Source organism: Nyctereutes procyonoides, unplaced genomic scaffold (genome assembly GCF_905146905.1).
Source record: "Nyctereutes procyonoides isolate TBG_1078 unplaced genomic scaffold, NYPRO_anot_genome, whole genome shotgun sequence".
Taxonomy (NCBI): domain Eukaryota; kingdom Metazoa; phylum Chordata; class Mammalia; order Carnivora; family Canidae; genus Nyctereutes; species Nyctereutes procyonoides.
In genome coordinates this window covers 42,764,074-42,778,569 of record NW_026575051.1, presented here as the reverse complement: position 1 = coordinate 42,778,569, position 14,496 = coordinate 42,764,074, and the positions used below count along the sequence as shown (strand labels likewise).

The 14,496-nt window shown below is 34.3% G+C and overlaps 1 protein-coding gene across 4 annotated transcripts in view; it reads left to right on the top strand.

The window, feature by feature from the left end:
- The window catches only part of IBTK (inhibitor of Bruton tyrosine kinase), a 97,695-nt gene extending 83,688 nt beyond the window's left edge, over window positions 1-14,007 (top strand). For all 4 annotated transcript variants that reach the window (XM_055330057.1, XM_055330056.1, XM_055330055.1 and 1 more), the window contains exons 27-29: window positions 7,645-7,716; window positions 8,129-8,261; window positions 9,232-14,007. In XM_055330057.1, coding sequence (XP_055186032.1) covers window positions 7,645-7,716; window positions 8,129-8,261; window positions 9,232-9,363 — 337 coding nt within the window. In that variant the 3' untranslated portion in view covers window positions 9,364-14,007. The remainder of the gene's footprint in view (window positions 1-7,644; window positions 7,717-8,128; window positions 8,262-9,231) is intronic.
- Window positions 14,008-14,496: the final 489 nt, after the last annotated feature.

Below are 14,496 nucleotides of genomic sequence, written 5' to 3'. Positions count from 1 at the left end.
TCCTTTTAGGTGGATACCTCCCATCTTGTTTTGAATATGCTTAGATCTCTATCATGTGGTGTGGGTGAGGTAATGAATCCTTCAGTCATCCCTCGCACTTTCTTCTAACAGTTGTCCTATCATTACCAATCCCCTACTCTCTTCACAGCCAGATTTCTCAAAAGAGCTGTCAGCTCCCAATCACTTCTTAATCCAGTCTGGCTTCTAGTCCCATTACTAAACTGAAACAGTTCAGGCTAAGTTCAGCAGTGACCTCCATTTTGCCAAAACCATGAACTTTTTATATGACTCATTTTACTTGAAGTTCAATTACAGGTCATCTTCTCATTTCACTTTATATACTCTTTCTACATCATTTCATGAGCTTCTATTTTCAGTTATCAGCTATACACTAAAGACTCAAAAATTATATTGCCTGTCCACAGCTATCATCTGAACTTCAGAATTAGCTGTCTTCTTGAAATCTCCATCCTACTTGGATATTCAGAAATACTTTAACTTCAGGTAAAACCAAACAATGTTTTCTTCATACCTCTTTCATAAAATCAAACAAAAATAGAAAACATAAAACAATCCATACTTCCTGATTTTTTTCCTCATTTACCCAAAGGAAAACATGAATTTAAAAAGATATACATACTCCTATATTTATTGCAGCATTTTTAATAGCCAAGATATGGAAGCAGCGTAAGTGTCCATCAATAGATAAATGGATAAAGAAGATATAGTGTGTGTGTGTGATGGAATATTAGTCATAAAGAAGAATGAAATCTTGCCATTTGTGACAACATAGATGGACCTAAAGGGTACTATGCTAAGTGAAGTCAGACAGAGAAAGACAAATACCATATAATTTCACTTGTAAGTGGAATCTAACAAAAGAAACAAGCAAAAACATTTTTGTCTATAGAGAGAATGGGTAGGTTTGTGGTTGCCAGAGTGGAGGGGGTTGGGAGGATGGTCAAAATAGGTGAAGGGTATTGAGAGATACAAACTTCGAGTTATACATAAGTCATGGGGATAAGAAATACAGCATAGGGAATATAGTCAGTAATATGTAATAACATTGTATGGTGGTAGATGGTGACTACACTTGTGGTTAAGCATAGCATAGTTTATAGAATTGTTAAATCACTGTGGTACACCTAAAACAAATACCACATTGTAATCAATTCTATCTCAATTTAAAAAAAAAATGCCTAAATGAACTCCTGAAGTCTAATTCTTCATTAAAGAATGGAGTGTATTTTTTTTTTTTTAAGATTTTATTTCTTTATTTGAGAGTGAGAATCCACATGTGCTAGAAGGGGGAGGGGCAGACGGAGAGGGAGAAGCAGACTCCCCACTGACCTCGGAGCCCTACTTGGGGCTTAATCTCAGTACCCTGAGATCATGACCTGAGCTGAAGGCAGATGCTTAACCAACTGAGCCCCACCTAGGTGCCTCAGAAGAAGGAATATTTTATGGTTAGTTGGAAACAAAATAATGCTTAGTTTAAAAAAAAAAAGTCCATTTTGGGACGCCTGGGTGGCTCAGCAGTTGAGAGTCTGCCTTTGGCCCAGGGCGTGATCCTGGAGTTCCTCAGATCGAGTCCCACATCAGGCTTCCTACATGGAGCCTGCTTCTTTCTCTGCCTGTGTCTCTGCCTCTCTCTCTCTGTGTCTCATGAATAAATAAATAAAATCTTAAAAAAAAAAAATTCTTCCTGAGTTTCCTTCCTTGGAAAATGGCATTTGAAAGTCTTTACTATTCCATCTTCCTAATATTCAGTCTATCATCAGGACATGCCAGTTTTAGCTCTTAAATATTCCTCAAATCATATGTTAAATTTTATCTCCACTGTTTTTACTCTCATTCAGATTACTGTGATTTTTCACCTGGGCTACCTGAGTAGCCTCCTAACTGGTCTTGCCATAACCTTTCTTCCTTCCCTCCAAAATACTGAGCCAGTTTTGTTCTTCTTTGAAATGGCAGAACTTACTGCTCTTAGGGAAAAGCTAGATTTCTTATATAGCCTTTAAGGCCTTACATAGTCTGGTTTCTGCCAACCTCTTATCTTCCTCTTTTAACATCTCTCTATTCTCATTATCTTGTTCTAAATGCCATTTATTGGGGATCCTTGGATGGCGCAGCGGTTTGGCGCCTGCCTTTGGCCCAGGGCGCGATCCTGGAGACCCGGGATCGAGTCCCACATTGGGCTCCCGGTGTATGGAGCCTGCTTCTCCCTCTGCCTGTGTCTCTGCCTCTCTCTCTGTGTGTGTGACTATCGTAGATAAATAAAAATTAAAAAAAAATGCCATTTATTTCTTGCCACTTGCCTACCCTTTGACTAGTTGACTCTTATTTTTCTTTCCGTCTCTATCTAGTCGTATTTTTTGGAGTCAGACTTCCCTTCCTGAGTCAGTTTTCTTTGATATATTCCCACAGCACTTCTCACTCATTGGACTTTTCAGTTACTAGTGTGATTCTTTGTTTAATGTTTTCAACTACAAGTATTTTAATGACTGACTGAATATCCAACTATATGTTTAATGAAAGCATAGGAGAAGAGAATTCTCTCAATGAGAGGTTGATCTCTGCTTCTCGCTGAACTATCAATGCTTAGAATATTTTTTAGCATGTAATAAATGCTCAGAACAAGATGAATAAATGAGGTAAAACTGTAGCTGTTTTAGGTAACAGTTGTTTCTAATGAGTAAGTTTTATTGTATGCTTCAAGTTTGTAAATTGTAAGGTATGAACATTAAGTTCATTTTTGTAATATTTTTACATTTTAAATATTAACACTATCGATTGAAAATTTCTTACTTTCTTTGGGTTAAGTCTTTGTCTTAAAGTATTGAAGATCTGTGGTTTTATAGTTGATCACTAGAGCGTGCTATAACATCAGGGCTCTTAATCGTGAAAAGTGGCATCTGCTATTATACCGGTTTAGAAATTGTAAAGGAGTATATAATAATGATCATGACAGCCATAGCATGGAAGTTAATGTTTTAAATAGCTGTATGTTATCACTGATCACTGTGTATTATTACCGTTTGATCACTGAGAAGGGAAATAGCATGACTTTCATTTTAATTTTTTAATTTCATTGTGAAAATGTGTAATCATAAGTGAGATATAAAAAGGAAATAATAAAAGTAAATAATCACCAAATTATATCTGCACAACATTCTGCTAGCTTCTATTAGGTGTATATATAAAAGTGTTATATATAGGCCTAGTCCCTTAAATGTGTTTGAAATCTAGTTGGTAAGTCTAAGGGGGCACACATGAAAGTTAAATGAAAGGTCAAGAATGAAATTGCAATATAATGTAAGAGTATTAAGTCACAAGGCAATATATGATTTAAGTGCCAGATGAGTGGTTCAGAGAGGAAGAAATGACCATGGGCTGGAATTATCAGGAAAAATCTAATTGAAGAAGGGCTTGAGGAACAGTTTATAAACACTTTTCTTAATTAGTGCCAAATATTTGATCATTATATGTATGGCCATATGAATAGTATTAGAAAAATATTGATCTATTTCATTGCCATAAGCTTTTGAACTTAGGATAGGATTTTTAAAAGAGAAGAGGCAGTGTAAATTAAATAGAGGAAATAGAATTACAGCTAGAAGACAGAAATGCTGTGGTATTTAGGGAATTTTTGTGGCAAGTGTAATGGAGCTCATTTTAGAAGTTCCTCAAATCCTATATTCTTGTTTTAATTGTAGAAAATGTAATTTTTCCCTCAAAGCTAGGGAAGTCCAGGAATGCCATTGTTTTTTTTTTTTTTTTTTTTTTTAATTTTATTTATTTATTTACGATAGTCATACAGAGAGAGAGAGAGAGAGAGAGAGAGAGAGAGAGAGAGAGGCAGAGACACAGGCAGAGGGAGAAGCAGGCTCCATGCACCGGGAGCCCGACGTGGGATTTGATCCTGGGTCTCCAGGATCGCGCCCTGGGCCAAAGGCAGGCGCCAAACCGCTGCGCCACCCAGGGATCCCCAAGGAATGCCATTGTTATTTGGGGATGTTAAAATGTAAAGAGATTTGTGGAACTTATGTATGTTACTTATGTGTTCTTTTTCATTTTCATGCATTTTCTTTCATTTTCCTTCCACTTAAACACCCTTTTATGTAATTCTTGGGCAGAAACTGATCTTGTGTTTCTTATTGGTAAGGAAAACTGCTTGTGAGACAAAAAATTATTATATAAGCTCTATACTTAAAAATCTTTGTAATTAAGCTAATACAGGATTCTTTAAAAAAATTAAAAGTCAGCTATATAAGAAGTTATTTATTCTCAAAGTCTAAATTTAGTAAGATTAATGTTCAGTTTGAACAAAAATCTCTAAATGATTTTTTCAGAAGGCCAAGTTTTATAGATTGTCTATTGAGATGTCTATTTCTGTCTTGCAAATACCTACAGCTTAATAATGCTGTATTTATTATCTGAAAGCTTAGCATGTTTTTGATATTTGTTTAATCATAGCTCTATTTAATAGTTTTACTTTAAGATGAAATTTTCATGGAGCTTCAGTTGTTGGGGTAAATTTATAACTAATGAGATTATCCATGGAAAGACTTCTGGGATTACAATCTTATGAAACAGATTTGAGTTTCAGTCTGACACAGTAGCCCTCTGAACTTTTCTGAACCAGTTTTATCACATATGAAACAAGAATAATAATGCCTATCATACAGGTTTATTATGGCTTATATCTGATAATATATATGGAAGTACTCTATAAATTATAGATTATACAGGTAAGTTATACTTAAGCTCTGATTGCTTAACTTTGGTTTAATAAGGCCTATATAAAATACTTTAATCCTGATACTCGATTTGTTCTAGCCAGTACCATTATCACTTTCACAGACAGCTTGTAGTTGCTGCTTCTTACTTAATAATAGATTCCACAGTATTTTTCTATTTCTTTGAAAGTGTCAAACACTTTTAGCCAATCCCCAGACACCAGAGAGATTTTTGAGCACCACTTAAGTCATTATCTGTGTTTGTGTTTATTCCATGTTATGCTTTAGTGCCTAGAAGGCCTCTAATCTATAGCCTTGGACTGACTTTAGGATGCTTTCTTTCTTTCTTTTATGTCTTTCTTTCTTTCCTAATTTCCTTCTTTCCTTTTTTTTTCTTTCTTTTTTTAAGGACTTCAGGGAACTTAAACCATGGGAATTTAGTCTTTAAGGTAGCTCTCTCTTTCATCAGAATGTAAAATTTTTCCCATTTATTTTGTAGTTATTCTAGTCTAGGTTTCCATCATCTTATAACACTCCAGTAGCTTTCTAATTTATTTCCTTAGCTTCATTTTTCTCCTGGTTGGAAGTCTTCTACTTTATCCTGGGGATATCTCTTTATTTTGGAGGTCATAGGTCAAGCACCCAGTAGATTTCAAGTCCTAAAACTTAAAACTAAAAACCTATAGCTATACCTTTCATTTCATTTTGTATTTCAGTACCTAACATCTAGAAGAAAGAAGTTATCAGTAATTCAAAGGAATAAGGAACTTTAAAAAAAATCCTGCTTTTATCTCATACTTAAAATCCTTTGGCTTTCTTACTGTTGTTTTTTAAAATATTTATTTGAGTGGGAGAGAGAGAGCGCACAAGCAGGAGGAGCAACTGGAGGGAGAGGGAGAAGCAGGCTCTCTACTGAACAGGGAGCCTGATTGATGCAGGGTGTGATCCCAGGACCCTGGGGTCATGACCTGAGCCAAAGGCAGATGCTTAACTGACTGAATCATCCAGGCGCCCCTGTTGTTTATACTTTAATTATATTTTTACAAACAACTATGTGCCAGGTGTTCTGTTGGACACTGAGATACAAACAAGAATGACGCAGTGCCGTACCTTGAGAGACTAGTCTAGTAGTTAAGATAGACATGTAAGCAATAATTACTGTGTGTGAAGCTCTATAATAGTAGTTGAAATGCTGTAGGAAGAGAGAGAAGGTGATATTTGAGCTAGTCCTTAAAGAATAAGAAGACATTTATAGTGGAATGTATTCTAAACTAAGAGGAATAATAGAAATAAAGGCAGGTTTGTGATAATGGAAAATAGACTGTACTCTGAGTAAAAAAGACCTGCTTTGAGTTCTGTCTCTACTTAGGCAATCTGTGAATCGGGCAATTATATAATATTCTTTGAACCTAATTTTCTAATCAGTGTAATGGAAATAATACATGGTTTTTAATAGAGTATTGCAAAGATTAAATGAGATATGTATATAAAAATACTCTCAGTAAATTTATTTGCCCACACATTAGGTCTAAACATTTTAGCTTTCCGTGCATTTGGTACTCTTGGCCTACTGGTTCATTTTAACTTTATTTCTCTTTTAATCCCTTGCAAACTCTTAATCCTATCCTATTTATTGAAAAGGCTTTGGTGGCTTTTACCATTCCATTCATTTGTACAACCAAAAATGCTATTTCACTGCCACTCTCAGCTTTGATGCCATTTCCCCAGTGAAGCCAAGAGCATGTACCCTCATCCATATTATGTCAGTATCTCCTGTTAATTCATATTACTTTGTACGTATTGGTACAGGCATCAATTGTTTTATCTCACATTTTTTATTATTGTTTATAAATAGATTTTTAAACCTCTCCCCCCAGTATTTTTAGAGGAGAAGAGACTGAATTTTAATCAGCCTGATTTTTAGCACCATAGTGCTACACATACCTAGTAACTCCATAAATGAATCAGGAAGTCAGTGTTTTAGGTGCTATTTGTTCATTCTCTGACTTTCTGATAAACCTGTCTAGGCCTAAGTTTGCTCATTCTGAAAGAGGGGATTGGATTAATCCAGATAATCTCTAGGTATTTTTAGCTGTAAAATTCCACATTTAGGCCAGTCTCTATAGTACCTTTAATTATTTCTCTTACACGAATACTTCTGCCCCCTCATCCTACACCTCTTTTATTGTCTTCTCCATGAGGCCCTCTCAAATGATCAGATCTTTTTAGATTTCTATAGCCCTGTTAGATAGTTTATCTTTTTTTTATTTTTAATGATTTTTATTTATTCATGAGAGATGCAGAGAGACATAGGCAGAGAGAGAAACAGGCTCCTCACAGGGAGCCTGGTGTGGGACTCGATCCTAGGACCCCAGGATCACCACCTGAGACAAAGGCAGATACTGAGCTACCCAGGTGCCTCTGTTAGATCGTATCTTATTTTCTGCTACATCATTTTATATACTGTTTCCTCACTTAGTTTGTGAGTTCTTAGAACATAGTAATCATATATTTCTATCCTATAATTCCTGGCTTATCAAAGTATTTACTATATTAGTTGCTCACAAAATTTGGCTAATTATTCAGTTTGTATGTATTTTGAAACTTAGTGCTAATTTTTCACTTTTATTCATAAACAATTTTTAATGTAAAACTTTTATTTACAAAGTTTTCTGTATTTCCTAATGTATGTTTGATAATAGTAAATGGTTCTATGAATATTATTAGGGTTTATATACCTGTGGACTTTTTTTTTTAACTTAAATTTTAAAAGTAAGTCTGATTCCACACCTTCACTTGTATCCTGTGTCAGGACTTATAATTCTTCTTCTGTATTTCTATGAATAAACAGTTTTACTAATATTAGTAGAAATTTTAATCTCCAGTTTTGGTATTTGTTTTGCAGATGCTCCCCTCATGGTACCCCAGGACCAGAAGGCAACCATATTTCAGATTTACCACTTCTAGACAGTCCCAAGTAAGGCTTATTGATTAGCTTTGGAGCATCAAAAGCTAGGCTGTTGTTTAGCACTGAAAGATAATATTAAGAAATTGGGAGTAGTATGATATTGAATAGAATGTGGTAGCTGACTACTGTCTGCTCCACAGTTTGAGTTATCTTTCTGTTTAGTTATATCATTTTTGCTCCATCCAGCCTTTTGGTGTTTTCTAAAGTATTCTTTTTAGCACTGATCCAAATAAAATATTAGCTTTCCTTTCCTCTGTTTCTTAACCTTACTATTCTATAAAAAGAAGGCAAAAGCTTTCAAGTCCCCTCATATTATAGGTCACTGGGAAAAAGTGTAACACTGTTGAAGAGTATTTCAGAGGAGAATTTATATGCAAGAATTTGGGAAGATAATGAGAGCTCATTGTTACTATTCTTTCAGTCCCTGGCTGTCTTCTTCATTGACTGCTCCTCCTGTGGTAGCTCCAGTCACTTTTGCATCTATTGTAGAAGAAGAATTACAGCAGGAAGCAGCTTTAATCAGAAGTCGAGAAAAACCCTTGGCTTTGATTCAGGTAAGTAATATGCTTTTATGGACTTAATTTAGGGAAGAACTACACTACATTTCATCTTAAGAAAATTATGTTTATTTTCATTTCAAAAGTATATATATTTATTGTGTTAAAATGTACTATAAAACAAAACTGAGGTGCTCAATGAGTATTAATTGAAGGAATTTAGGTTAATGTAGAATGAATAAATTGTCACAAGGCTTTTTTTTTTTTTTTTTTAAGTGATCAATAGGGGCACCTGGTGGCTCAGTCAGTTAAGCATGCAGCGCTTGATTTCAGCTCAGGTCATGATCTCAGGGTCATGAGATTGAGCCCCCTTTCTGACTCCATGCTGGGCAGTGGAGCTTGCTTAAGATTCTCTCTCTCTTACATCCTTCCCGCTGCACTCTCATTTGCTCTAAAATAATAAATAAATAAAATAAAATATAAAATAGATAGATAGATAAATAAATAAATAAATAAATAAATAAATAAATAAATAAATAAATAGTAACAAACTTGGCGTTATCTGGTGCTTCTGTATCAGAAAGTGTTCTTAGGTTGTAAGCCACAGATACCAATTTTGACTAGTTCAAGGAAGGATAAATTATCAAGGGATGCTAAAATTTGAGATTTACTTGAAAGACCAGAGAGCCAGGCTTGGAAACACATAACCCATAGTTGCCCTGGAGAGTTAGAAGACTTATGTATCAGAAAGCATCTTCCTGAAGTTATTGGAATAAATGGATTCCAACAACTATTTTCAGGGTTTTTTCTTTCTGCTCAAGATTAAAATTCAAAGGAGGATGGGTATCTGATTATTCTTCAGGCCTTAAGCCTTCTACTTTCCTAGGGGATAGCAGGATACCTCATTTAATTCTGCTGCATTGTATTCATATAAAGTTGTACTTCCACAAAAGGAAATTGGAAAGCTAATATAATCTTGCTAAAAGATTAAAGGATCTTTTTTTTTTCACCTTTTTTTTTTTTTCAGATTGAAGAGCGTGCAATACAAGATTTATTGGTTTTCTATGAGGCATTTGGCAACCCTGATGAGTTTGTTATTGTTGAAAGGACACCACAGGGACCACTAGCAGTACCTATGTGGAATAAGCATGGATGTTAATTTGCTATGGAGTTGAAATGCAATTTTCATAAATCATGGTTGTTACAAAGAAGAGCTGTGGAAAAGAGTTCTTAGAGATTTGGTAACATCTTTCTAGATAGAATAAGAAAGGATCTAATTTCTTTACTGCAGTTTAGGTGTATGTTTGATTATAAACAGATGCCACAGAATTGTGATTTTAGTAATTTTTTATGTAAAAATGTGTGAAAGGATACATAGGTTAAAAGTTTAAGTAGAATTATTTCTTAACAGTCTGAAAAGGAAAACATGAATGATTGAAGTGTAAAATTTAAGAGTGAGGCATTAAAAATTCCGTTTGAGAATTTGGGATAAATAATTTAGAAGGTTTTGCCAAATGTCTGTTGTTACTCTTCTTTGTTTTTTATATGATATTGATGAGCTTAGTAGGAGCATCAGCCATTACTCTGATCCATTAATGGCCAAAATTTTGCATTTGCAGTAGTTGTTTTCATTCTTGTGTTTCTTTTGATCAGGCTATCAATGTTTCAAGGTCTGTTTAAAGCATGGACTGCTCAAATGCCATATTATTTCGATCTGTATAGCACATTTTGCATTAAACTGTGGAGTACAGTGAATAGAGAATGTGAATACTATTTTGAAGCTTAGTCCAAGATAATGGTTCCTTTATTAAATTTGGAGTCATTGTGGGTTGTTTTTTGGTGGGGAGGGGAAACCTTATAAAAGTCTGATTATGAGAGAATCAATTTCTCAAAATATTAAAATTTCCAAAATTATACAAAGAAGAATTGAATAGTTTTGAAGACCCTTTACCATATTATGTAATCAGAAGTTCTCTGAGCTTGAGTTACATGAATAGACATAAACATTGTTTTCTTTATTGTATGCTATTTGGTTTTGAGTAGTTAAATTTTTAAAAAAACAAATGTTAAATATGTGCTCCAATAAACTAGACAAATTGGGAAGGTTAATGTTCCAGTTTCTGAAACATAATCTTAAGGGAATATATAGGCAATTCACTGCTTTAATTCAGTTGATGGAAATATGGCTGAAACTAACTTAATACTTGAGATTTAGCTATACTTCAAACAGCAGATTTGTAAGCAAATGTGCAATAAAAAATAATCTTGATCCATTTTATTGTTAATGTGTCTTTGATATACTATATTGACATCTACCATAAGAGGAGTTACAGTAGACCTCCTGATCTACTGTACTATAATCAGTATTGTTTAAAGTGATGCTGTGTTCATTCCTTCACTGCTTAAGAAAGGCAGTTTTTGAGGATGCATCTGTGAAAAGTTTTATATTATTTTTGAGAAGAAATGGATTTTATAAAGTTTTATTGAAGTTGCAGTAAAGAGGCCTTCTGAAGTAATTGCTTTATTTCATGTGAAGCTTTGATTCTAAATCCATATTGGCATCTTCAACATTTAATGATGCTTTAAAGTGATGGTTTTCACAGTGCATTCCATGTTGCCTGGGAAGCACCCTAAAGAGCCTTTTTTTGGATGGGTTGTGAAGGAGGAAAAAGGGCTGACTGAGCCTCTGGGGGCTTTAGGTCTTTACAAACATCAGAGCATTGCACTTTATGGCCCATTTTATATAGTGAGGTATTGTATAAAATTTCATTGGGAGAAAAAGAATTCTTTTGCTAGTACAATGAAAGATAAGCACTGCTATACACTATAACTCTTCATTAATAATTCCATAAAGATAGTAACCTAATACTTTGCTGCCAAAAAGCCTGGGAAAGTGATGGGATTTTTTCTGCTAACAATATTATTTTGCCTGTAATAATTAATGTATCTTTAATCTCTTGACTTCAAGACTTAATAGAATTGAAGAAAATCTAGAAATTGTCAATTTAAAGGATCGGGGAGGTGAAGAAGATTTTAAGATTGACCACAAGTCATAGAACTCTTTATCCTGGAAAGGTGATGGTTACATGGAGGTGGAGGTGTAAAATAAAAATATCCTGACAACTTGAAAAATTGATAAGTCTACCAATCAAAGTAAAAGTAAATTTTTTGTCAGAATAGTAGGATTTAGGACCTCTCAAAGTTCAAAAGGGATGTCTTTTAAAAGAAGTTTAAGACATTCCTACTTTATATTATATAGGAATGACAGACAGTTGAGAAATATTGCTAGTCAGTATATAGGTTTGTTCTGTAACTCTTTTGGAGGTTGGAATATATGTGTTTGCTCATAAGGGCATTAATAGCTGTTTCATTAAAAAAAAAAAAAAAAAAAAAGAAAGAAAGAAAGTAAACTCCAGAGAAAGTGACTAATGAGAATTAAGTTTGTCTTTTCAGTCTGATTCCCCTAAAGCTGGGCCTCTTAGAAATTGTTAATGGTCTATAGTAATTTAACTGAAACTGAGAAAATATAAAAAAGCACTTAGAGAAGATAAATGTATAACCCAGACGCTTCCAGAATTGTCCATTTAAGAGAGCTTTTCAGAAGAAACATAACAATCATCCACCAAGGAATTAGGGAAAAGTGATCCAAGATTTATGGTTATGAATATCTTATTTGCTTGAAGTGATGCTCAGTTATGTAAGATGCCAGGACAACCTGATCTTTCCTACACACATAACTTTCAAACTATATTTTAGTCTTTATATATTTTATTTTCTTATATGTCTACTTGGCTGCTTGGCTGGCATTTCATGTATGTCAAAACTGAATTCTTGATATCACCAAACTCACTGATCTTTTTTTTTTATTTCCTTATCTCTTAATTTGTCATTCTTGTATGGCATTTGGGCTAAACATATATACATACATTTGACTGATTGATTTTACTTACGAGAGACACAGAGAGAGGCATAGACATAGGCAGAGGGAGAAGCACACTCCATGCAGGAAGCCCAATGCAAGACTCAATCCCGGCACTCCGGGATAACACCCTGAGCCAAAGGTAGAGGCTCAACCGCTGAGCCACCCAGGCATCCCTGGGCCAAACTTCTGGATTCTATTTTATCTCTTTCCTCATTTGCCCCCAAATCTATTGGTTGTCCAACTCCTGTCTTTCTTTTATTTAATCCTTTCCATTTCATTCTCATTACTTACTACTGTGTTTTATGTCCTTTTTTTCCAAAAATGCTCAGACCTTTTGGTCCCACAACCAAAGGTTTATACTGATACAAAATTGAGAACTCCAGAGAACTTTTATTTATATGTGTCACATATATTTGTATTTAATGTATGCAACATGAGAACAGTAAAAATTCAGTTCCTTTAAAAATAATAAACTATCATGTTAAATAACATTTTTAATGGAAATGTAACTATTACAAAACAATAAGATTTGGATCGTTTTATATTTCTCTATATAAAAATATATAACTCCATATTTCAGGTTTAGGTCTTTGCTGTCTGGGTTAATAGAGGACTCCTAAATTCTCCCAGCTGCTTCTGCATTCATTCTGTTGCAGTGTCCTTTGTCATATAGTGTCTAGAAACTTGAGAAACTGAGATAGAAAGAGACAAATGACAACTTATGAAAATGGTTTTGACCTCACTAACTCTTGAAAGGTTGAGAACATCATTAAGAAACACTGCTTTAGTCCTTAGCTGCTATCCTTTTTTTCCATCTGGATGTGGGCTTTTCTTTGTGAGAAAATCTTTAGTAATACAGTATTTCTCTACATATTACAGGCTTACTGAGATTTTTTTTTAATGTCTTCTTGAGTCATTTTTTTTTTTAAGATTTTCTTTATTCATGAGAGACACAGACAGAGGCAGAGACAGAGGCAGAGGGAGAAGCAGGCTCCCCGAAGGGAGTGTAGTGTGGGACTCAATCCCAGGACCCCAGATTACCACTTGAGCCAAAGGCAGATATTCAACCACTGAGCCACCCAGGTGCCTCTACTTGGGTCAGTTTCAATAATTTATATCTCTAGGACTTTATCTGAATTACCTGGTTTGTTGGCATAAAGTTCTGCACAGTATTTCTAATCCTTTTAATCTCGATAAGCTTGGTGGTGAGGTTTCTACTTTCACTCTCAATTTTGGGTCTGTTTTCTTTCCTTTTTTCCCTTGATATATTAATTTTGTTAATCTATTCAAAGAATCAACTTTGGGGTTCATTGATTGCTTTCCCTATTTTTCCCCATTGGTTTTAACCTTGATGTTCATTATTTCCCTTTTTCTGCTTGCTTTAGCTTTAATTTATTGTTCTTTTGCTAGATGTTTAACCCTAGATTACTGATTTTAAGAGCTTTCTTTTTTCCAATAGGCACTTAAAGCTATAAATTTACCATTTAGCACATTAATTTTTGTATGTTTTCATTTTCATTCAAAATTTTTAAAATTTCCTTTTGATTTCTTTTTTGAACTGTGGATTATTTAAAAGTATATTGTTTAATTTTAAAATATTCAGGAATTTCTCCAGTATCCTTTTGTTGTTTATTTCTGTTTTAATTTTGTTAAATTTGGAGAACCTATTTGTATTGTTTCAATCCTTTTAAATTTATTAATTTATTGAGATGTATTTTATCATGTAGAATCTTAGAGATTGCTCCATGTGTTCATGAGAAGAATATGAATGAATTTGACATCATCTTCTGAAATGGCAGCTTATAGGATTTTGTTTTCTGTGTTGAGAACAGAAATTGTTACCAAAATAAAGGACAAGAATACAAGCTAAAAATCAAAAGGTATGGGCTGTGCTGGATATCATCTATTTGCACCTCAGATCCATTCTCTATTCTCTCCACTATTCTGTCTTTGTGAGGTTGAACTCTAGAACTTTATCAGCTAGCTCATTTTCCTTCTAGCTTCTGGTTACTTTAGCTAGTTTGGAGCAACTAGTATAATATTGGCATATTGACAGGAGGAAAGAGTCTGAACAGTTTTTTGTTTTGTTTGTTTGTTTGTTTTTTCCTGTCTCCTGCCTACATGGTATTACTATGGGCTACCCTACTCGCCAGAAGGTCATAAATCCTATCAGTCAACTTGTTCCCGTGGAGCGTTCTTCAGATTCTGTTAAGTGTTGCTTCCTCTCATTCAGATCTAGGAATGACAGGATGATCTCATTGTTTCTAGCTCAGGTTACTGCAGTATCCATTGTAGTTTCCCTATATCCTGCTGACGCTTTTATAGGTTTATTAATAATTTACCTAAGTTGAGAGTGCTACCTGTTTCCTG